Consider the following 23,552-nt stretch of genomic DNA (forward strand, 5'->3'; position numbering starts at 1 on the left):
TCCACGTTCTCCTCCTGAATCTGAGGTTCCACAATTGGTCGCAGCCTCCTTTCCAACACCCTGGCATAATCTTTGCCCGGGAGGCTGAGTAGCGTGATACCCCGATAGTTTGAGCACACTCTCTGGTCCCCCATTTTTGAAAAGGGGAACGACCATCCTGGTCTGCCAGTCCATAGGTACTCATCCCAACCCCCATGCTACATTGACGAGGTGTGTCAACCAAGACAGCCCCACAATGTCCAGAGCCTTCAGCATCTCAGAGGGGATCCCTTATCTACACCCAGCGCCTTGCCACTGAGGATCTTTTTGACTACCTCAGACACTTCTGCCACTGATATGAAGAAGGCCTCCTCTCAGATATCCGCATGCGCATGGAGGCGACCCGCCCGGCACCTCTCACCCTGGGCAACTCCAGAAAAGTCCAGCTCCTCTCCAGGAGCTTGGTTCCAGAGCCAGTGCTGTGCATGGAGGTGAGCCCAACTATTTAGTTCAACCTCCCGCACGAGCTCCATCTCTTTCCCCGCTAGCGAGGACCGGCTTGCCCGGCCCCCGGCCCAGGCTGCCACCTGGCCTACAATGCACATGATCCCAAAGCTTGTCCCTGTGGGTGGTGGGTCCACAGGGTGGCTGCTCCATGTTGTTTCTTCGGGCTGAGCTCGACCGGGCCCCATGGGCAAAGGCCTGGCCACCAGACGCTCGCCAGCAAGCTCCCCTCCCAGGTCTGGCTCCAGGAGGGTGCCCCGTTCTCCCTATTCTGGGAAAGGTGGCTAAAATCTGTGGGCTGCTATTCATCACGAGTAAGTTGACCTGCTTTTGGTCTGGACTCTCCCCTGGGACCAGTTTACCTTGGGAGACCCTCCTGATATAACATCGCTCCCAGGATCACTGAGACACTGAAAGCCCTCCACCATGTTAAGGTCGCGATTCTCTTTTTAATCTAAACATTTGTGGCCTTATTTAAAATAAAATTCTTAGAATCCTCTCAGAGAGCTCCTAACTTAGCCTAAAAATGTTTAGCAAGGAGTCTTATCTCAGGAGTGATTTCAGAAACTTCTGTTGTAAAATCTGTGGATATTTGATATTTACTTGTACATATTTTATTGATACTTTTCACTGAACTCAAATTAGGCATAACAGGAATATGAACTAATGAACTAATAACAGAGAATCTTTCCTCTTCTATAAAACATGATTATATGCTTAAAAACAATCACTTCAATGCAACGAACATGATATTGGCTTTTGGAATTTTGCACCTGTATTTTTATATCTGTAGTTTTATGTCAATATACAAATAAGTATACAGCGGTGTATGCAGGCTTGTGGTTCTATGTATTTACATGTAATTTTGTGTTTATTCTGAAAAAGTATCGCATTCATATTGTTTAACATCTGTTCAGCCCACAAAGTACCTCCTCATAGAAATGATCCACTTCAGCTTGCCTCTATTGTAGAGGTAGCTCAAGCAATAAGGAGCCGAGCTGAACAGAATATAAGTAATACTGTACATATAAATGATACATAAATATGGTTGCTCCAACATATGGAGAAAAAAAATCAAAGCAACTGGTGGCAGGTAGCAAGTTATCACAAAAACCTGGATCATTGAAACTTTGATGAAAGCTTTCTTTTTTATCTGATAATTCAGGCTTTCTTTTGTGTTCTGTCTTCCTCTACTGTCCTTTCCTCTTTCCCTCCTTCCATCCCCTGGAGGTGGGCGTACCAGGGCTCTGAGGATGGATACACAGCAGAAGGAGTTTATTAATATAATCAGGAGGAACAGCATGAATTGGACAGTGAGGTATTGACTGATGTGGCCCTGCTGAATTGCACAGTGGGCAAGCCACACAAACCACATCACAAGGACATACATCCATGCTGGAACCAATACGGCCACTCTGTAACGTAAAGGCCGGAACCTGAGAAAAACAATGGGATGTTCCACAGCGAGGTAGCGCTCCACACAGAGGAGGCATTGGAATAGTGGATGGCCAAATGCTGTGAGGCTGATGAGAAAACTCCAAAAGTACTGAGCGGATCGACTGAAGACGAGCATCGCTGACATCGTCGAGACGTTGGCAAAGTTAATAAGTAAATTGCTGATGAAAAGATTGTAGCTGAGCAAATCTGTCTTCTCTGACATGGGAGAGGAACAATGCAGCCGCGTGACCCAGACATTCAGAGGCAAACAAACCAGGGAGCTGAGGATCAGTACGACAGCATAGCTATGAACAAAGATTTGATGGCAGGGAACACACAGGGTCATTGTGCTGTTTGACATCGATGGGAAGTCCGTGCTGGTGTTGGTGCTCCAAGCCATCGTTGTAGAGGTCAGGATGTCAAGGGATTCTGTCGAAAAGAAGCTTTCAGGGAATGAAAAGAGGAAGGGGTCAACGTGGAGAAGTCACGTCTAGGAGGCAAAGAACAAGAAGGGGAATTCTTGCAAGTACAGTTTTGTGTTGCCTGACATTTGTAATGTTTTGTAAGAGGGCAAAAAGTTTCAAGACTGCTCCTTATTGTGTGGGAGTGGTGCGCAGTTCCGTAAGCGATAACCTTTGTGAGTAAGCATTTAAAATTCTGTTGCTTGATCAAAATCAGCCGCTGGTTACAGATTCTTTTGTGACCAGTGGGTCTGCAGTTTCTCTGTGGACATAATCAGACTGATATTTTGTGTCAAACTCTGGAAATCGTGATCAGAGACCATTTAAATGATTCAGGAAGACTCTGACAATGATGTAATGAGCTTCGAGATTTTGAGTCACATTCTTGTTTCCGATTTGCAGAACCTCACTGTCCAAAACCGAAAAAGGGGAATCAGCTCATTCGTGCAACCAGGTGGATTTCCCTGAGTTACACACTGCTCACAAAAAACGTGTAACTCAGGTGCTGGTTTTAAGTACTTACTATTGAAGGTTATAGCTTCTCTGGGCTGCGTGCACGTCACCGTTTGCTTGCAATAGGAGCCGTCCTGGAATTCATCTGCTGAGCCTTGCCACCAATTCTCATTCTATATATATATTCATATATAAATTTACACACATATAGATATATAAACAGTGGTTACATTCACCATTAGCAGATATTTAATTCACTACTTTAACTTTGTTATTATCCAAAACTAATCAAATGCGAGTTGTTTATAACATCATTCAGTGTAACTCACTTGTTGGATGATGTCGGTCTTCCCACTGTCGGCGCGACATAAACTTGTGTGGGTCAAATTTGGAAATGGGGAAATGTATTACTGTGGCCACACCCGACCCAAACGCCACGACACCTGTACACGATTGTTTTTGCATGCCATGTCAAGAGACAGCTGTGGGCCGTTTGTCTTACATTAGGTTGCCATTGTTCTTCTTCTTATCATTCTTATTACAGAAATAAGCCTCCTTTTATTGTAATAGCTATTCCCTAGCAATATTGCCCTCACCTTGGTAGGCAGGTAGCCTAGAGGAAGGTGCAGGCCTGCTGCAGATGAGACAAAGGACGCAAACTGACCCTGCAGAGGGAACCCCTCCATGGTGGGAATAATGGGGGAGTTCAGCTGAAAGAGCTGGTTTGAAAGAGAATGTTCTCTGCAGTAACTCTGCATTTGATTTCCATGTGCACATGACACGAGTACAGGGCTCCCCCCAGGCCATTGTGTAACTCAAACCCTGAACCCCTTCCATAATACTGTACAATTCATAGGTTTGATCTTACGTAAAATCCAATTAAACTGACTAAATAACCAGATAGATAGATAGATAGATAGATAGACAGACAGACAGACAGACAGACAGATAGATAGATAGATAGACAGACAGACAGACAGACAGACAGATAGACAGATAGATAGATAGATAGATAGATAGATAGACAGACAGACAGACAGACAGACAGACAGACAGATCGATGGAACCAAGTTCAAGAAGCTGAAACTAAGCTCAGACACACATGCACACAGATGGAATTTCATGCTGCTCAGGGTTTTGCTTTTTTTGCTGGGGTTGAAATGCAAGCTTCATCACTGACATGAATCAACACCTGTCACTGAGGTTTATTCAGGACACACAGCCAGCTTACAGGCACACAGAGCGCAACCACCCATTTACATGCGGGACAATAAAACTTGAATGCTCATGCCAACACAGTTTAAACTTTATTCAAGGCCACATGTCCTTTCATTTGGTATTTGCATTCTCTCCAAACGTTTGGGAGTGTTTTCTCCCGGCATGAAGAGAAGCTCTGAGGATCAGTAACGCCGTAACTGAACAGTTCAACAGGCACGTTTGAAACATGCAGACAGCTGACAGAAAAGAACAGAAAAAAGCACACATGAGCTAAGGAACGGCAGTCTTGAAACCAAATCCTGCCTCTAAAGCTCAATTAATTCAGTTTATTAACACCATATAAAAGACACTCATCAGTGAGCTTTAGGGGTGCTGGTGGGCACGGCTCTGGAGGTCACAACGTCAATCTATTGGTTCACGACTTTGGTGAACAACTAGGCTAGATAACATAGATTACCGTACAGATAGTCCTTGTGTCCTACACGGTTTATTCTTTCACCCCAAGAAACCATCCAAACCATAGAGGCCTGTTGTACACCAGGAATGGGCATTTCAAGCAAAAATACTGTTGGATATTAGCTGGGAACTATTCATGTATTATTCAAAGACCCACCCCCTGCCGCCACATGTTACACACTCACACACACACACACACACACACACACACTGAGTGACACTTATGCTGTAAATTCAGGCTCAATAAACACCATCAAAGTTTGAAAAGCCTTTTGACAAAGCTGGTTTTTATCATCATAGAGATGAGGGCCATCGTCTCTGCACATCCAACATCAAACTTACTTCGTGTAGCCACTCATTGTTGATCTGTGGATGGACCGTCTGCTCGCTCTGGAATGACTGTGAAAGCTGTGATAGACTCACGATCCTGCCAGCTTTACCTGGCAGTTTGCACTACTCCTAATCTTGGTTTAAGGTACTAGTCCTCTCTGCATGTTTTTCCTGTTTGTATCATAGTATCTAATCTCACAGCGCCACTTGTTGATTCATGTTCGGTCGTCAATAAGCTTTTAGGTGCATTACCGCCCCCTTGTGGCAATAGCAACACATTGCTAGTAGGCACAGGTAAAAACAAGGAAAACAAGATGATAATTGCAGAAACTATTTTATTTATTTTTTTTATGACTTTTTTTTTTTATTGACGATTATGTTTTCATTAGTGTGTAATCACACGGGAGCTGGTCCTGTTTTCAGAGACCACCTTGTTGACGTTGCGAGTTTTGCTGCCTCCGCAGATTCTCGTACATTTTTGAAAGAAGAGGCTGAGACGAAGGTTATTCAGTTGGTTGCAATGCACAACCTCGCCACTAGATGCCACTAAATCCTCCACACGGGTCCTTTGACAGGGTTTTTCCAACTACACAACATTTTATTAACTCAACCTAGTTCCTCCAGGGACTCTTCATTTCGAGTTGCTGTCTGCAGATACCGCTTTGGGTGGAATCGACTTCTGCTGTCCAACTCTCAAAGTTCCACAAGTTGTCATTGTAACTTTTCCCCTTCAAGCTCCCTTTGAATGACACATTTCTCTTGCCGAGACACAACTATGTCGATGACGGCTGAGAGACTGTTTTCTTTTTCATCACTTTGTGACTTATAACTGAGCCTGTGTTCTTTTTTATATCCTCGGAGGACAGACTCGTAGCTCTCTGCCAGTTCGGTGGCTCTTTGATGCCTGACTCGGGATACGACCTCTCTTTGCACCAACAGCGTTCTTCCAGACAGGGAAGCTTTGTAATGAAGGTCAAGTTGGAACCCAAAACCTCTTACTAATGCGGAGTGAACCAAAATGCCGACGCAGAATGAGCATTACGGTGAAAAACAAAGGGTTTGGTTGTAACATAGGCAGGGCTGAGTGATGGTGTCGGGCTCAGTGACGAGGTTTCCCCAGACAGTGAGCCGGCTGACGGGCAGCTTGTCACAGGTGTGGATGAGAGGAAGTCACTGGCGGGGCCTGGAGCTGAGGCTGGTGACTGAGGTCCAGCGCAGGCTGGCAGACTAACAGACAGTTTAACAGGTTCTGCAGGCAGATTCACAAACTAAGCTAGAAGCCTGGTGCAACAACAAACCTGTGGATTACACAACAATTTGGTGGGGACTGGCTGTTAGTGCAGCAGAGAGGAAACCAAGCCCACGCCAGCACACAGACACAGAGGTGTCTGTTCATACCTCCCCCTGTGGGACTTTATTCTTTAATATCAGAGGATCACTAGGATGTAAAGTGCCTCCTGTTTCTCTGTGGTCTCTCTGCTCCCCTTGGTTCTCCCGTCCGTCTTGCTCGAAGTTCTCCTCTCCATCCTCGTGCTCACACTTTTCTCAAGGTTTTCTGGTTTGAGTTTTTCTCAGTGATCTTGATTTATTTCTGTGGGAGGAGGGATCAGGGAGGGTAATCCAACCTTATTAATTACATCCCATTATGTTGCTTGAAGATATTTTTGCAAGAAGGGTTTGAATTAATGCATTATTATAAAAAAAAATATATAGCAACAGTGATGAAGCTGGTTGGCGATGCTTCAGATGGTCGAGTTGGCCATTAGTCATGAAGTTGGCTCCCGGGTCCTCGTGTCCATATGCTGACGTGTCCTTGGGCAAGACACTTCAGTTTAGTGTCTGAGGTGAGATGCTGTAGACTGGATCAACATTGATGTATGTGTTAATGTCTTTAATCAAAGCTTTTTAGCAATAACTTAACCTTTTATTTTTACTGCACACACGTCATTCAGATGGAGTGACCACGTGACAAGGTGACAGTCTATGATGGTACTTTTGTGTTATGTAAGCATATAAAAATGAATTTCTCACGCTGAAAACAGAAAGCTACATGGAGGTCAGTTGTCATTACATTGCTCTTTTCTGTTGAAATGCTTTTAACTGTAGCAGAATGCCTTTCAATTTTGGTTATATCTCCTCTACTTATGTCACACATGAAGTTCAGTTTACTTGTCACGGGGAATACTACACAGCCTGTAGAACAGGTACATGTGATGATAGTTTCACTGTTTAAATAAAAGACACTATTGAGTGTGTTATGAGAAATGTATGATCCAGTGTTATAAGCTGGACCCATACAAGACAAGAAAAAAAGTCAGGGTGTCTTGGCCTCTGTTGCTTTGATTTTGACAACTCTTTTCTAAAAAAAAAAAAACGGTTCTCTCAAATCGCTCAAATTTTTAGGAGCAAAATAATATAACAGCCCTTAAATTATATTTCTGTGTTGGTCAGTGTCCACTTGTGGCATCTCTTCCTGTTTGCTCTTGCATGCCCCGAACATAGACTGTATATAAAAGTGTTCGTAACGACTGGGTCTGAAAAATGGTTCCGATGCAGAAGTGTGTTCAGCTGCAATACCAGCGAGTGCCACTAGAAGTCGGCTCCAAAAAGCCTCCGGCTCCATAGACTCCCATTCAACTTCTCTCATCAAATCCAAAGTGAATGAAATGTGTCCATCAGTTATCTCGGTGTTGTTAGCTAAAGTCACTCCTTCTTATTAGTTTTCTGGAGGTCCATCTGAAAATAATCCCTCATTCATTAGAAAAGAAGATTCAAGAAGACCTGTTTTGGGGGCGTGTCTGTTTGATTGACAGGCCTGTGGTGCAGTCAGGTTACAGCTATCAGTATTGCTAAGTTTCCAATCAGATCGAGTCGGATCTCCTGCTTGCTCCTCCCTCAGCTCGTCCAAATATGGTCACTTCCTGCTCCAAACCGCTCCGAACTAGCAAGATGGTGACGGAACTTGGGGCTTCATAATGGCCGCTCACAAACCAACGGGCGACGTCACTGTCGGTTGCCACTCGGCCCTAATGATATTTGAGATGTCACCTTTGCAACAACTGTGTGTTTCTGACTGACACACATACGATTCAGAGCCATTTCAGTGTTTCTGTGGTAGCCGCAGGAGAGTTTTGTACCTTGACAAGAAACAACCTGACTGTATTCTTTTACCAGCATAAATTCATGCTGGTTATCTTTTGATATTTCCTCCTCATTTAACTGCCCAAAATACACATTACTCTTCCCTCCTTATGATGTGTACTTTATGTTCTTACATCATTTCAGCCCGCCTTCCCTCTCGCTGTCCCCCGACGCTTCACCACCCCCCCTCTGAATCAGCGGTCTGATGTAACTGGAGACTCTGAAGCTGTGACTTGTGACCCAGTAATTCCTGCCATCCTGTAAAAGAGGGCTATCCCTGGATGCTGCCCGACTGACTGACCAAATGTTACAAGTAGCAGAACATTTAAACTTGGAATTCATGTGGAGAACGCGTGTCTACATGTCTTGTATACAGTATATCAAACTATAGATGGAAAGCTAAAACATATGACTCAGCTTTTGCTTGTTTGTCAACGATATTAAATTTTAACGCTTGTCACCGTAGATGCTTTTCATTCGGGGGTGAAATATTTCTTTCAGTGTGCATTTCTGACAGTTTAAGGGGTAACACAAATTCCTTACACTTGGTTGTGTCTGTGTGATAGTGGAAGGGTGTAATGTTGTATGTGTGTGTATGGGAAATACCAGAGAGAGTGGGAGGGTAAACGAGAGGGCAAGGTCACACTTCAAACTGCTGGCTGCACACAGAGGAGCGTTCGGCACACCAAAATTCACAGTTTAGTCCCCTCCCTGCGACGTTGTTAAGGTCATGTTCAGGACTCTGTTTGACTCTTCAGCCTCGGGGTCTTTGATCCTTCACTTCAAACTGTAATCACTGGATCTTTTATGGATTGTGATCCGGGTTTCCAGAGTGTCTGAAGATGCGGAAGACTGACAAGAAGAGGGGAGCTAAGAGGACGAGCACCAACCTCACCAAGGTGGCCCATCAGTGAGTACCAGGGTCAGGGGAGAGGGTCCAGACCTGGATCAGCTTAAGAGCGTAAAGTCAGTAAAATGAGATTATCTATTGGATGTTGCTTCGTACTATGACGTGACGAAATAGAAAGCCATTCAGCAAGAGTAGAGTTTATTCTTAATTTGAGGACTAAATCTGTCGCATTTTGGAGACTATTTGGAAGCTAACAAATGACTGAGAATTGACTGAGCATTTTAGCCTATAACGTCATTACCAGTGAGACCGCCCTATTCAACCTCTGACACAGTGTCACTCTTGCATGCAGTTTTTTATGCGTGTTACTTATGTAGCCCGTAGTTCTGTTTTCATGCTGCTGCGCCGGTGACAGCCATGGCCAGACGCATTATGTTTCTGTTCATCCGTCCAACCGTCCCATTCTTGTGGCCGCGATATATCTCAAGAATGGGAAGAGGGAATTTCTTCAAATTTAGCACAAATATTTACTTGGAGACAAGGACGAATTAAATAGATTTTGGTGACCTGAAGTCAAAGGTCACTGTGACCTCACAACAAGTTTGTTGCCATAACTCAAGAATCCATATGGTCATTTTGAACAACATTTTCCACAAATGTCCAATAAGATAAAGTGATGAAGTGAGGTCAACTTCACTGTGACATCATAATATTCTGCAGAAACACTTTTCTGTCCATTATTCATCATAATAATAGTAACATCATAATAATTCACCATAACTCGGGAACAGAAGGGGAGACTGTGACCATATTTCACATTTGATCAGATACTGAACTGGTGACACTAATCTTGGGTGTCCGTCTTGGAACTTTGTTGGTTGTTTATCGGTTGTTATTTGCAGAAACATATATTTTTTTTAAGCATTGTCTACTGTGAATCAACTTTATTGGCCAATTGTGAACACAAAAAGATTTTCTTCCAATTCTTCACTATATATATGAGTCTGGATAGATATGGATTTAAACTACAACTTGACTGGCTGGCGGAGGCGTACAACTGTGAGGCGGTAATTCTAGTTTGGAGAGGAATCATTTTTCATTTGGTGTCAACAGCTGTAATATTAAAGCTTTATCCCATAAGCCCCTGCTTGTCAGCGTGCAACACACAAACATAGACACACACACACTTCAATACTTTGTCAGCAGTTAGAAACATTTATCACTTAAAGACGCTATAATGCTGATGTCACCTCTTATTTCAGCCCAGTGTTAAATTATGCTTGTTGGCTTGTTGAACTTTTGTAAGACGCAGACTTTGGTCAAATGTTGACAATTTACATGCAAAACTGATTATGAGGTTAATTTAAGTTATTGTCAAAATATTGCTATATACCACAGATCTAATAACAGCAGTCAGCTTCAGATTTTTTCAGGGGTTCAGCTTGTGTTGTGTCTCCTGCTACAACGTCAACTCATGTGTTTGGGCTGAAGGCTAGAGAGCTGATGACATCTGATTTGCATTACACCTGTCTTTAAATGTGTTCCCAACTGTGTCCACACTGTAATTGGACCTGAATATGCAAATTTTTGGCCATGGCATGCAGACTTTTCCTTCGATAGATACGATGTGTCCCAGGTGAAGGGAAACAATGCCACTAACAAAATTTTTCCTTTTTCGCAATTTTTGCCAAGGAAGACTGCTGACTGCCGTTAAGACTTAAACTAGTTTTTGCTGGGCTTGCTTAACCTAACAAGAAGATGACGTGACCTTTGAACTTTAAGGTGAAATCCTTCTTAAGAATTTGGTCAAGCTGTAACTATTGCACTTGCACTTGTGGGAGAGACTAGGCTGTGGTGATGTGGTATCAGGGTCCTGCCTCCTACCTGGTACCAAGCAAAGACCACAATCAATCTATGGGGAATAATTATGTGGATTCTCCACAGTTACAATACATTAAAATGTCAGGAGACAAGAAACATTAATATGTCCTCAGAAACTCCCGCCACATGTTCCGAATTCTTCTCTTTTTATTCAGTTGCTCAGGATGTCTCAGTGAAGTCATGTTGGTTACTTGTCAATGAGTTTGCAACGTATGCTTCAGTGAGAGTTGAAAAATGTTATGGCCACGCTCGTCATTGTCATCCACCGTCCAATCACAGTGAAGGAGGGGTGGGACAAACATAGTTAACCACCAACACTTGTCGCTGATTGGTCCACTTTCAGAGTGACTGTGCAAACGTTAGCACGAGACGAGTTCCTAGATTGTATTCACAGCAAAGAAAACTGAAGCTGAGAGCGAGGGTCGGTGCAACCAGGCCAACAAATGTTCCGAAAGTATTTTTTCATCTCATAGTTTACTGTTATATTGATCACAATTCTTAGCCTTAATATGTTCTCACTTGTACTGTTTTCCCATGTGAAACACTTGCTTGCAAATTAGATTTTTATTTATTTATTTGGTTGAAACCAAAGTGCATCAAAAAAAGCAATTAGGCAACAAAACAAAACAAAAATCAACACGTGGAGATTTATATGGGAGGCTGTGGCTCAGACGGTAGAGTGGGTTGCACACTAATCGGAAGGTTGGTGGTTTGATCCCCAGCTCTCCCTGTTCACATGCCTAAGTGTCCCTGAGCAAGATACTGAACCCTTAGTTGCTCCCAATGGTGTACAATCGGTGTGTGAATGTGCTCCTTGCATGGCAGCTCAGTCTCATTAGTGATGTGAACATGGGTGAATGGAAAACCATATAAAAGCGCTTTGAGACCAAAAGGTGATAAAGCGCTATACAAGTACAGATCATTTACCATATGAGCAGTGATTGATATTGAAAACAAAATTAAAGCTAAATGTGAAATGTTTGTGGAAATAAATATGCTTTCAATTGAGATTTGAGTTCTGGTATTGCCCATTCACACTGCAGCACTGTTGTGCTGTCTGTATAATAAATAAGCCAGCTATACACCCCCCCCCCCCCCCCCCAAAAAAAAAATCTGAACAATTTGCAAATATATTTTCCATTTGATTTCCAATTTGATTTGTATCATTCAGAGGATGAAGAAGAAGTCATGATAATTCAGATAAAACTACAACTGCTACTACAGATAAAAGTCTCGAACACACTCCTGCTTCTTGCCACAACCAGCCTTAAGTATATTTCAGACATGTGGGAAGCGCTACATGTGATCTAACACCCATCTCTGGCTACCAGTCATGACAGTCTAGTCTTGCATACTTCCTACTCCATCCCTGCCATCATTTCTATTCTTGGATGTGCCATGAGTGTTTGTGTGTGTCATTTTATTGCCTTGTTCTGCAAGGATATATGGGCATGGCATGATGTATTGAACTTTGGTAATCTGACTCTTACACAGCAGTATGAGCAAAGAGACATAACAAAAGTCATTAAATGTTGTGAATGAGAGAGAGACTTTAAAATGTCAATCAGACACCTCAAATGAACTGCAGAATATTTCTTCATCCTCTTTGGCGCCCCTCCAGGTTGTGGTGTCCGAGGCAACCGTCATGGTTACTTATGCCTTAAAAAAGACTAAAAAGACTCTTTGAATCTGACAGTGTTGCTGCTGTCAACATGAGCTGATTGGTTGACGTGTGTGTGTGTGTGTGTGTGTGTGTGTGTGTGTGTGTGTGTGTGTGTGTGTGTGTGTGTGTGTGTCACATGTCAGGTGAGATCAGGAACATGCTTGTAGCACTTTTGTTTTTGGGGTTGACAGTAAGCTGTAAACTTTACTGATGTGGGTTCTTAGCATCTGAAGCCACCTGGCATTGTTGAAGCCGATTACTGCTGGTTGTTTTCCCAATGACATTATTCATAGACTGCAGGAAGAAGGAGTGTTGTAGTGTTGACACCATTTAGACACCCTCTCTACTTTTAAGATTGAGCTTAAAATGTTCCTTTTTGATAAACTGTAGTGCTGGTTGAGGTGACCCCGAACCGCTGAGCCCTCCCCTAAATCTGGTCTCAACAACAAGCCCAAACTTTATCAATTAATTTTTTTGCCTAATCTCTAAAGTAAAGATGGTGTCTGCCTCCTGCACCCAAGCTTGTACTCTCAGAGTGAAGTGTTCTTTTGGGATGATAGGGTACCATGAAGTATGGATCTTGGTCATTGAGGGCTTTGGGCCCTATTTTCCTTTCCGCCTCAATGCAGCACCACAGATCCCGGGGCATTGTTGGTTTTTTTCCAAATTTTTTCCACACTTTTGCAGTGCAGTGCAATTTTGATGTCAATTTTGAGGTGAACTTGTGCCTCCGCCTCTGCCAGATTCACATAATATGAAAGATTAAACTGACACTTTACTGTTGAATTGTATGTGAATCAGGCAGTTCAAAGTTTGTGACAAAAAAATTGGGGAATAGAGAGAAGCAGCAGGCAAATCCGGCACGTCGGAGTGGTGGCGAGCAATCGCCACGTGCACGGACTCGCACTCAGAAAAACGTTTGTAACTCGGGAACTGATGATGGTCGAGCAACCAAACTTGTTCCACTTCCTCATTAGGACAATACCTTCCTCCTGCTCTGTGCATGTCACGACGCTGCGCTCTGTTCACGCGCAAGAGGAGCAGTCGTACTTATTGATCAACTTATAAATCCACCCAATATTAGATGAGTGATCTTCACTTTGACATTTAATATAAAGGTGTTTTGTTTTTGTTTTTTTGTCTTATATCATTGAACGACTTCCTACTCTGGGAAGCGGTTCTCATGATACCAGGGGAAGAGTTATTAATCATATTAGTTACAACTTCCAAAGGTCGTGATCACCCCGTGCAGGCCGACTCATAAGTACCATAAATTGGGTGATTAGAGCCTGAACCTCCAGACAAGTCTGTCACTGTCCTCCAGCGTACAGCTTGGATGTCGGTGTCGGTCTGCTCCTTCTTCATTCATAAGAAACTGACAGTCTGCTGCATCAAAGTGGCCTTAAGGAGGAGCTGGTTTGATTGGCCATGATTGAAGTTGGCTGTGAGACACCTTCTACGTATCTGTCCTTCCTACTTCACCGTTGTCCTGAAGTTGCACTTGCGTCTGAGTTCACACAAATACCAAACACGTTTGCTGCCCTTTGTGTGTAAGGAGAGGGATTTTAAATTTGGTTCTTGATTTTATAGGGAGCCATTGAGGAGAAGCTAATATTGGTAGAAAATGATATTTGATGGTAAATCTCATCAGCACTCCTGGTGGAGCATTTTGAATCAGCTAGAGGCTTTTCAGAGGGTTATTGAGACGTCCTGATAATGAGAAATTACAATAATCCAGCCAAGAAGTGACTCATCATCGCCCTGAACAGGATGTTCTTAATTTTGACAATATTGGGCCGGTAGCAGAAGGCCTATATATACTGATTTATATGTCAATCAAATATCCTGGTCCAAAATAAGGTTCTTCACAGTAATAGAAGAGGCCAAAAATTGCACGTTATCCAGGCCCTTATATCTTTAAGAAAAGCTTTACATGTGATTAACTAATTTGTTTGTATGGCTTTATAGATAAATATAGCTGAGTGTCATCTGCATAGCAATAGAAATGTATGCAGTGTACCCAAAAGATATTGCCTATGTGAAGCATGTATAACATGAAAATGATCAGTCCTGTGGAACTCCTTCGCTAGCTTGATTAACTTGTATTTGAACAAGTCATTGTTGACATTAACAATCTGATCTGAAAACACCAACCAGCCGAGGGTCGTTCCAATAATGCAAGAATAGAGACAAGTCCATTGTCTGAGGTCATTTATGACTTTCACTACTGCTTTTTCTGTGTTATGATACACTTTAAATCTTGACTGAAGATCATAGGACCAATCATTCCTGTGAAACTTTTCACATAAGTGATTTGGATTACAAGTAGATTTATTAGGTTTAATTACAGCAAGCTGTAATAACAGCTGTAAGGTTTGCTGTACATAGTCTGTTAATAAAGAAAGACTGTTCAGCTCAAATATATAACTGTTAAGGGCTTGGCTGCTGACATTGGCGGAAAACCGGTTCAGATGTCCTGAGCCCTCGGTCCAGGCAGCGCCAAAAAGGGCCCTCTAACCTTTAAACAATCCGGGGGAGTAATTTGTTAATAATACATACTGGTGAAAACTTTATATAGTATTTGTGAGTCACATAAAATCTTGTTATTTTTATCTTCCAAATTTTCCTTGACGTAGGCGTCAAAACAATTTTCCTCTGCATTGAATAGTTAGTCCTGTTGAAGAACTACAGACAGGCAAAACAAGGAATGATTCAAGTTGATGTGGCTCTTACAGTGAAGACCAAAGAGAACACAAACACACATATCAGCTTTCTTAATCCTCCTCTCTACATTTGCTGATTAGACGACACATGTGACCTTAGCCCTTTGGAGAAGCACCGGCCGTAAAATGGCCCATAAATCTTGAAGACACAAGACAGTCTGGACCGGGTGTTGGGCACAGTTTGACCTTCACAGGCGAAAGAATCTGACAGTATTTAAAGTGGACGGTCATGGTTTTGGCATCTGGTGCTCGTGTGTTTCACAAATTTGTTCTACTTGTATTAGACTCTTAAAATAGTTGCACCAGACTGACGGCACGCCACCTGTCACTATCAAGTAGTCCGTGTAACTGTTACAGAGAGGAACATCATTTAGAAAAAATATTTCAGATCAATTTGAGTTTAACAAATCTCTCATTTAAAACGATTTGCTGCCAGTAATGTTTGGTGAGTGCAGAGTTCTCTAGCAGACACAAGCTTTTATATACGATACAGAAAGGACGTTTATTTTTTTTTGAAAACATGAGGACAAACACACAATTTGTTCGTTTTAATTCAAACAACCGAGGTAGCCTCATCTGAAACTGCACTGAAGAATGTCAAATCCACATGTTATGGTTTGTTCATTTCTTTTGCAAAACAAAAATAGCCTTGAAACATTAATTGGCAACAGGAATGCATTTTAACAGATTCAACACCCCGACAACATCACCACCACTCTGGCTTCTTTAATGAGGCACAGAACTGCACTTCAGACTTCATGTTTCCAACACTGGACATATCATAAAACTGCAGAGGTTTCAGGGCAGTGTTTAGATGTTTGAGTTGGGGTGTGCATCAGTTTATTCGAATGTCTTCTACATACATGTTTAAGAAAGTCAGATTACTGCTGAAAGCTAACAGTTACGTGTATGAATAACAATATCCTGTTGTTATCCACGCATAGAGTTTTATTTAACTCGTTGGATATGCAGTGTGGCAATATTACTCAAAAATTTCAAATTTGATTTGTCTTATGTGATGACAACAAATGCTTCCACATGCATCTACCCTTTCTCCTTGTCTTCCATTCTCTCTCCCATTCTTTGGCCTCACTTAGATACTTGAGCAGTATTATAGAAAGCCTTTCCTGGAAGTATGTTGATCCCAAATCCACAGCCATCACTCGAGCCAGACGATCTAATTAAGTCATTTACATGACTCAACACAGGAATGTTATCTGAGTGTAGAAACAAGTATCAAGTGGAGTGGGAACATGGCGGCTAATCCGCAGGATGTGTACATAGTTGCATACTGTACAATGTCAGTAGGAAACCCCCATTCATCAAACACCCGAGAGCCACTAATGGGAATAACTGAAAACTGTTTAAAAGACTGACAAGCTCTTTTAGATTTAACTCAAAAAGAAACTAAATCAAACCCAAAAAATATTTTACAGCGTGTAACCACAACTGTAAGAGTATAATCTGTAGAGATTACAAAACAAAATGAATCAGGCTTCCTTTTGTTGAGATACACAGAAATAAAGAAACTCAAGCTGAGTCCCAGCTGACATGAAGCAATAACACATCAGATTAAAGACTCACTCTCTCTCTCTCACACACACACACACACACACACACACACACACACACACACACACACACACACACACACACACACACACTGACACACACTCACACGCTAACACACACCGAGCTCAGTGACCAGTTGCTAATAAAGTTCAAGCCTGACATCCATGTAATGAGGGGCCAGCAGTGCAAACACTCATTGCAGAAACAGATGACCACATTACAGCCATTTGATTACATGCTGTTCTTACATCTCCTCTTCCTTTCTCATATAACCCACACATTACATAATCGCACTTTACAGAGTTATTTTGGTAAAGTTTGTTTAAGTGCAATTGCTAACATCATTTATCGTATGTTTTGGTTTTAGTTCCTGACAACGAAAAAACACATTTACAGAGAGCCTAAAATTCAGATTAAAAGTGTTTTTTAAGACAGTAAAATATAAACACCTTACTCCGAATAAACAGGCCCAAACTGTTTAAAATGTTCTGTTTCAGAGGGGTACTTTAAAGCTTTTCATGAACCGTTTAAAAGTTGTATCAAGTAAGTAATGAAAATGATTACTTCCTTTCTGTGTTCTCTCTGCATGCCCTGAAAGATCCATAAAACTCTATATTCATATGTTGGAAGACCCTCATGTCAGCAGTAGTAATGGACGGGGTCTCTCCACAGAGAGTATCCCTGTGTGGCACACTGCTAAGAGTTGTTCCTAGATGTGGACACTATAGCTGTGGCTAAATGGGCGTCCTGTTGCAGTTATAAGTACATCCCCGTTTCCAAAAAAGTTTAAATCAAACGTAAATAAAAACAGAAAGCAGTTACAGTATTTGCAAGTCATGTAAACCCATATTGAATTGAGAATAGAAGAAAGACAACATTTTAAATCCGGAAACAAAAAAATATATATGCTAATTTTGAATTTGATGCCAGCAACACATTCTAGAAAAGTTGGGACTGGGTCAACAAAAGACTGGCAACGTTCTGTAACACTAAAAACACACCTGTTCGACCATCTCACAACTCATTAGGTCAGTAACATGACTGAATATAAAAAGAGCATCGCAGAGAGCCAGAGTCTCTCAACAATGAAGATGGTGAGAGGTTCCCCGCTCTTCGAAAGACTACGTGGGAAAATAGTGCAGCAATTAAAAATAATGTTCCTCAATGTAAAATTTCTTCATCTATGGTTCATAATATCATTAAAATCAATAATGGATGGTGGTGATCTTCGGGCCCTCAGGCAGCACTGCATTAAAAACAGACACAATTCTGTAGTGGAAATCGCTGCATGGGCTCAGGAACACTTTTGAAAAACATTGTCTGTGAACACAGTTTGTCGCTGCATCCACAAATGCAGGTTAAAACTTGCAAAGAAGAAACCAGATAGAAACATGATTCAGAAACTGCGCCGCCTTCTCTGGGGAAAAAAAGAGCAAAAGAAGACACAAAAACCTCCACAAAAATACACAAAGGAAGCCAGAGCTGCTCCAACAGGTTTCCAGTCTCACTGCACCACCGATTCTCAGCCTTCATCAAAAGAGACAGTCAAAGGTGATAGGACAACTCCAACTCCAAACAAAGTCAGTTCTGAATCTAAATCATCAGATATATTTTGTGTTTTTAGAGCATGAAAAGTTTCTATTTCCTAGTCTAGAAATGCTTTTTTTTTTTATTGTTTCAGTGTAAACTCAGTGTGCCGCACAACTAGGAGACAAACAAGGAAGTAAGAAATTCTTTTTAGCTAATCCCCTTTCATTCTTATAAATCTTGAAGTCCAGTGTCTTGTTTTTACAACAGAATTTTGTCATGAATGCTGCTTTCTCTGTTCTCTTTTAATATTCTGTTGTTAACTTCAGTAATTAAATTCTATTCTTAGACATATTTTCTATTCCAGATGACTTTCATTTCAGACATGGTCTACCTTTCAGCTGGACCCAGACAAACCTTTTCCTTTTCTTTCCATCTCTGCCTCCTCTGGCCCGAATATAAACACACATCATCTATGAGCCCCACCACCTCATTTTGTCACCTTGTTTTCTCTTCATCCCTTCAGCCTCCCCTGGCTTATCACAGCAATGTCAGGCTGCTGGAATCCATAGGCTATTTGTGTGTGTGTGTGTGTGTGTGTGTGTGTGTGTGTGTGTGTGTGTGTGTGTGTGTGTGTGTGTGTGTGTGTGTGTGTGTGTGTGTGCGTGCGTGCGTGTGTGCGTGCGTGCGTGTGTGTGTGTGTGTGTGTCTGTGTATGTGCATGTGTATTTGCAAGTACCAAAAAAGAAAAGAGCTAAGAACTGTTTAACCGGCTTCACACTTCCTGCTGTGAAATAATCACAGGGATTTGCATTCAGGGGTTAATGAATCCACTGGTCTTTATCGCCTGTAATCGTTTGTCACATTCAGGAACGAGTGTGCTTAATAAATTCCTCTAGGTTGTGTTGCTGTCAACTTTTCTTATTCAAATATTCTCAAGCATATGTGTCGCCTGTTCTGGGTGTGGTGCTGAAGTGCAGAGAGAGAAGAGATGGTACTAAATTGAATTTGACCACTGTCAAATTAATGGTTTCAGTGATTATAATAATAACAGTTTTTAAAGTAATGATCATAATAATAGTGAGCAATGAGCGACAACAGTTAACACAGAGCAAGTTGGTGGGGCCAGTGACTGCGCTGGAGCCAGAAATATTTGCAGAAAGGTACGAGGAGAGAGAGAGGACAGAGAGGAACAGAGAAATGGTTCTAATTATAATATTTATCAAAGTCTTAAACTTACTCTTAAGGGAGCTGGTTTCACATGAGAGGAGCCTGCAGAACTAAAGGCTCTGCATCCCATCCAATATTTGGAAACTCTGAGCCACAAGTAAGCCTGCACCCTGAGAGCAAAGTGTTTTAATGGGACAATATGGTATTATGAAGTCTTTAAGATATGATGTAGCTCATAAAATTAGTGCTTTGTGTTTAAGAAGAAGGATTTTAATTATTTTATTGATTTTACACGGAACTAATAAAGAAAAGCTTATAAAGGAGAAATATGATTTCTTTTGCTAAATCCCATCAGCACTCTTGCCGGAGCATTTTGGATCTGTTAGAAGCTTTTCATAATGTGCTGGGTCGGGGAATCGTTTTGAGTCGTTGCATCCTGCTAGGCATACAGCTCGGGTTAATTTAGAAACTATTGGAGCAACCTGTAACCAATCGGCAATGACCACCGTATGCGCCAAAATTCTACCACATATCATCACACTTGGCCAAACACACCGATCGCTGGTTGGCCTGAACTTCAGAGTGTCTGAACAAATCTTAATGTGAACAGAGTTTCCAGACTGTAATCAGTAAAACTGAAGCTGTGAGCAAGGCTTTTCACAGAGTTACCTGGAAATTACAACAGTCCAGCCTCAAAAGACCAACCACACAGACTAGTTTTCAGCATCACTGAGAAACGAGTAGCATCTTCCTAAATGAGATAATATTGTGCAGGTGAAAGATGGCAGTCCCAGAGACCTGCTTCACGTGTGATTTAAAGGACATCCTGGTCAAAAATAACACCAAGGTTCCTCACAGTAGTACTGGAGGCCAAGGCAATGCCATCTAATATAACTTTATAGTTAGACTTGGTTCATGGAGGCATACAGTTGGCAGTTATTTACATAGTTTCCTAATCATATTGCCTCAGGAACTGAAGGCAGTTGCTTGAATCCCAACGACATGTTCCAGTCTCTGTAATAAAAAGCGACCACTGGTGTCAAATGCAACACGAAGATCTTACAGGACAAGTATAGAGACTATACATATTATAATAATAATATAAAAATAAAGAGATGACTGGTAACTTTAACCAGGGCTTTTTCTGTGCTGTCATTCACTTTAAATCCTGACTGAAAATCTTCAAACAGACCGTTCCTGTGGAAATGGTCACATTTGATTTGCGACAGCTTTTTAAAGGATTTTAGAAATAAAGAATAGTTTGGATACGGTTGGCTGAAATACCAGGATCAAAGGTTAATTTAATTCCAGCGACCTTAAATACCTGCAGTTCATAGCTTGTTAATAAATACTCTGTGATCAAATCTAATATGAAAGTGTCATTAAAGATTAAACATCATTGAGCAGTCTAGTTGGGACCAGGTCAAAATGACATGTTGATGGTTTCAATGAAGAAATGCTTGAAGCTTTACAGGAGAAAAGCTGTTGAAATATAAACCAGGTCTTACAGATGTTTTTAAACATATACTGTACTTTACAAAATATCTGTGAAAGCTGAAAGGATGTGATATATTCTCTGTGATTGTTACAATCTTATTTGTTAAGATATTCATGAAGTCTAGTGGAAGAGCCAAAGGAATGCAGAGCTAAACAGAGCTGTGACTCTTTATCAGTCTGGCTGTAGTGCTAAAAAGAAACTTGGGTTGTTCTTGTTTTCTTCTATTAATGATCAGTGATAGGTGAGTCCGGTTCACGGGACTATTTCATGAAAAGATGTGTACATAGGTCCAATGTGATCTTGGTGTTTTACCAGAACTTGACCTCCAATGGCAACAACAACCCAGCAGCTTTCTTATCAGTACGGCTGTTAAGCACTCATCACATGCTTTTTTTCGTACTGCATGTTTCCTCTGTTGATTATCTATTATTTCTATATCTCTGGTACGTCAGCAGGTACCACAGTGACAGACGCTCCCTCTTTTGGCTCATCAGATAACCGTCATGCTATAAGGCGGAGGATGTGTGGTTCGTCAGGAGAGAAAAGCAAAGAGAGTTCAATTTATGACCAACAAATATTTCTCTCACCTCAACACTAGTTGAAAGCAGAGATGACAGAGTGCTTTAACAGGTGTGTGTGTGTGTGTGTGTGTGTGTGTGTGTGTGTGTGTGTGTGTGTGTGTGTGTGTGTGTGTGTGTGTGTGTGAGATGCATGAGTGATCTTCAGGGCTTTAGTTTAGTTTTTAGTTTTAGTTGTTCTAAATGCTGCTTTATTTATAACTTATTAACAAAAATTTGGAGGAAATACTCAGTATTTTTAACAAATGAAATTGAAATGAAAAATGAACTTATCCTTCTAACAAATACATCCACAGACACACTGCAGCTATGCCTGTATACACCCTTGGCATCCCAATGATAGCCTATTAAAACACACAAAGGACCCTATACTACATGAAAGGCAGAAACTGGGGACACAACGACCCACAGCCTTTAAATATTATTCATTTTATTCAATGGCGTTTGCATGAAGGTTTGTATTTTAAAAGGCTCAGTGAAATAAATAAGTAAAACAAGTTTTAAAAACAAAGCTAGAAAACAGGATATAGAAGTATTTAATGAAAATGTAAGAGATGGGGCTTCTAATCAGACAATTATGAGGAAAGCTGGTAGGAAAAGGTGGAAGTTAGTTCCGATGATGAGTGCAGGATACAAATAACCGGTTAGTTCAGGGTCTGGAGGACAAAACATGAGACATAGACATGCTGGTCTGAACAGTTCTCAGTGTGATCGGAAAACATCTCAATAGAAATGCTGTGGAGAGGAAGAGACAGTGGACTATATATTATTATACAGTCCAATATTTAGAGAGAAAATATAAGATAAGATTGAATGAATTTGAGCAACTTTAGTATTACCTAATGATTTTTTTTTCTTATTCAATTGGCTCTTTTTTTATTTAGTAATAATATTTTACGGGTATACGGCTAGTTTTTATTTTGTTGTTCATAGAAGTGTAAAAGAAAGGGTGTTATCGTTAGTCCACTCTTCCAGATCAGTAGGTGGCGGTAGTGCACCTTAAAGCTTCTTTGCCAACCGCCAATAGAAGTAAAAGAAGAAGAAGCAGAAGAACGGAAGTGAGCGCTGTTGTTGCTGCTGATGGCGGAGTTCAGGTCCATGGCTACGGACTGAAAAGGATTCGGGACTTTCCGGTAACAACGATCACTCATCAACTCATTGTGAAAGGTATTTGCTGGTTGCGTTATGTACACAGACACGGTGTGAGTTCCCTTCAACGTAACGGACGTTTCGGTTTGCTTTCTTCTAGCTAACGTTGCTAGCTAACGTTGTGAAAACCCCAAAATGGCTGGAATGTGTCCGTCCGTCGGGGGGCCTCGTCTGTCCGTCGGGGGGCCTCGTCTGTCCGTCGGGGGCCTCGTCTGTCCGTCGGGGGGCCCCGTCTGTCCGTCGGGGGGCCTCGTTTGTCCGTCGGGGGGCCCCGTCTGTCCGTCGGGGGGCCTCGTTTGTCCGTCGGGGGCCTCGTTTGTCGTCTCCCCGCGGCTCATTAGAAATGCAGGCTGGACTCCTCCGTCAGACGGACCGTTGCCTGTATTAGTGTTTGGTGTGTGCGCTCCTACTCAGATTAAGTGTTTGGTGTGTGCGCTCCTACACAGATTAAGTGTTTGTTGTGTGGGCTCCTACACAGATTAAGTGTTTGGTGTGTGGGCTCCTACACAGATTAAGTGTTTGGTGTGTGGGCTCCTACACAGATTAAGTGTTTGGTGTGTGGGCTCCTACTCAGATTAAGTGCTTGGTGTGTGGGCTCCTACTCAGATTAAGTGTTTGGTGTGTGGGCTCCTACACAGATTAAGTGTTTGGTGTGTGGGCTCCTACTCAGATTAAGTGTTTGGTGTGTGCGCTCCTACACAGATTAAGTGTTTGGTGTGTGGGCTCCTACTCAGATTAAGTGTTTGGTGTGTGGGCTCCTACTCAGATTAAGTGTTTGGTGTGTGCGCTCCTACACAGATTAAGTGTTTGGTGTGTGGGCTCCTACACAGATTAAGTGTTTGGTGTGTGGGCTCCTACTCAGATTAAGTGTTTGGTGTGTGCGCTCCTACACAGATTAAGTGTTTGGTGTGTGGGCTCCTACTCAGATTAAGTGTTTGGTGTGTGGGCTCCTACTCAGATGA

General features: G+C 41.9%; 1 protein-coding gene across 2 annotated transcripts in view; it reads left to right on the plus strand.

Annotated features, from left to right (window-relative positions):
* The first annotated feature begins 8,726 nt into the window (after window positions 1-8,726).
* LOC138209488 (zinc finger protein 638-like) overlaps window positions 8,727-23,552 on the plus strand; it is a 35,308-nt gene continuing 20,482 nt past the window's right edge. For both annotated transcript variants that reach the window (XM_069168101.1, XM_069168102.1), the window contains exon 1: window positions 8,727-8,889. In XM_069168101.1, coding sequence (XP_069024202.1) covers window positions 8,822-8,889 — 68 coding nt within the window. In that variant the 5' untranslated portion in view covers window positions 8,727-8,821. The remainder of the gene's footprint in view (window positions 8,890-23,552) is intronic.

The sequence above is a fragment of the Embiotoca jacksoni genome, unplaced genomic scaffold (genome assembly GCF_022577435.1).
Source record: "Embiotoca jacksoni isolate LCO1_2020_lvr unplaced genomic scaffold, fEmbJac1.0.p SCAF_4, whole genome shotgun sequence".
NCBI lineage: Eukaryota > Metazoa > Chordata > Actinopteri > Embiotocidae > Embiotoca > Embiotoca jacksoni.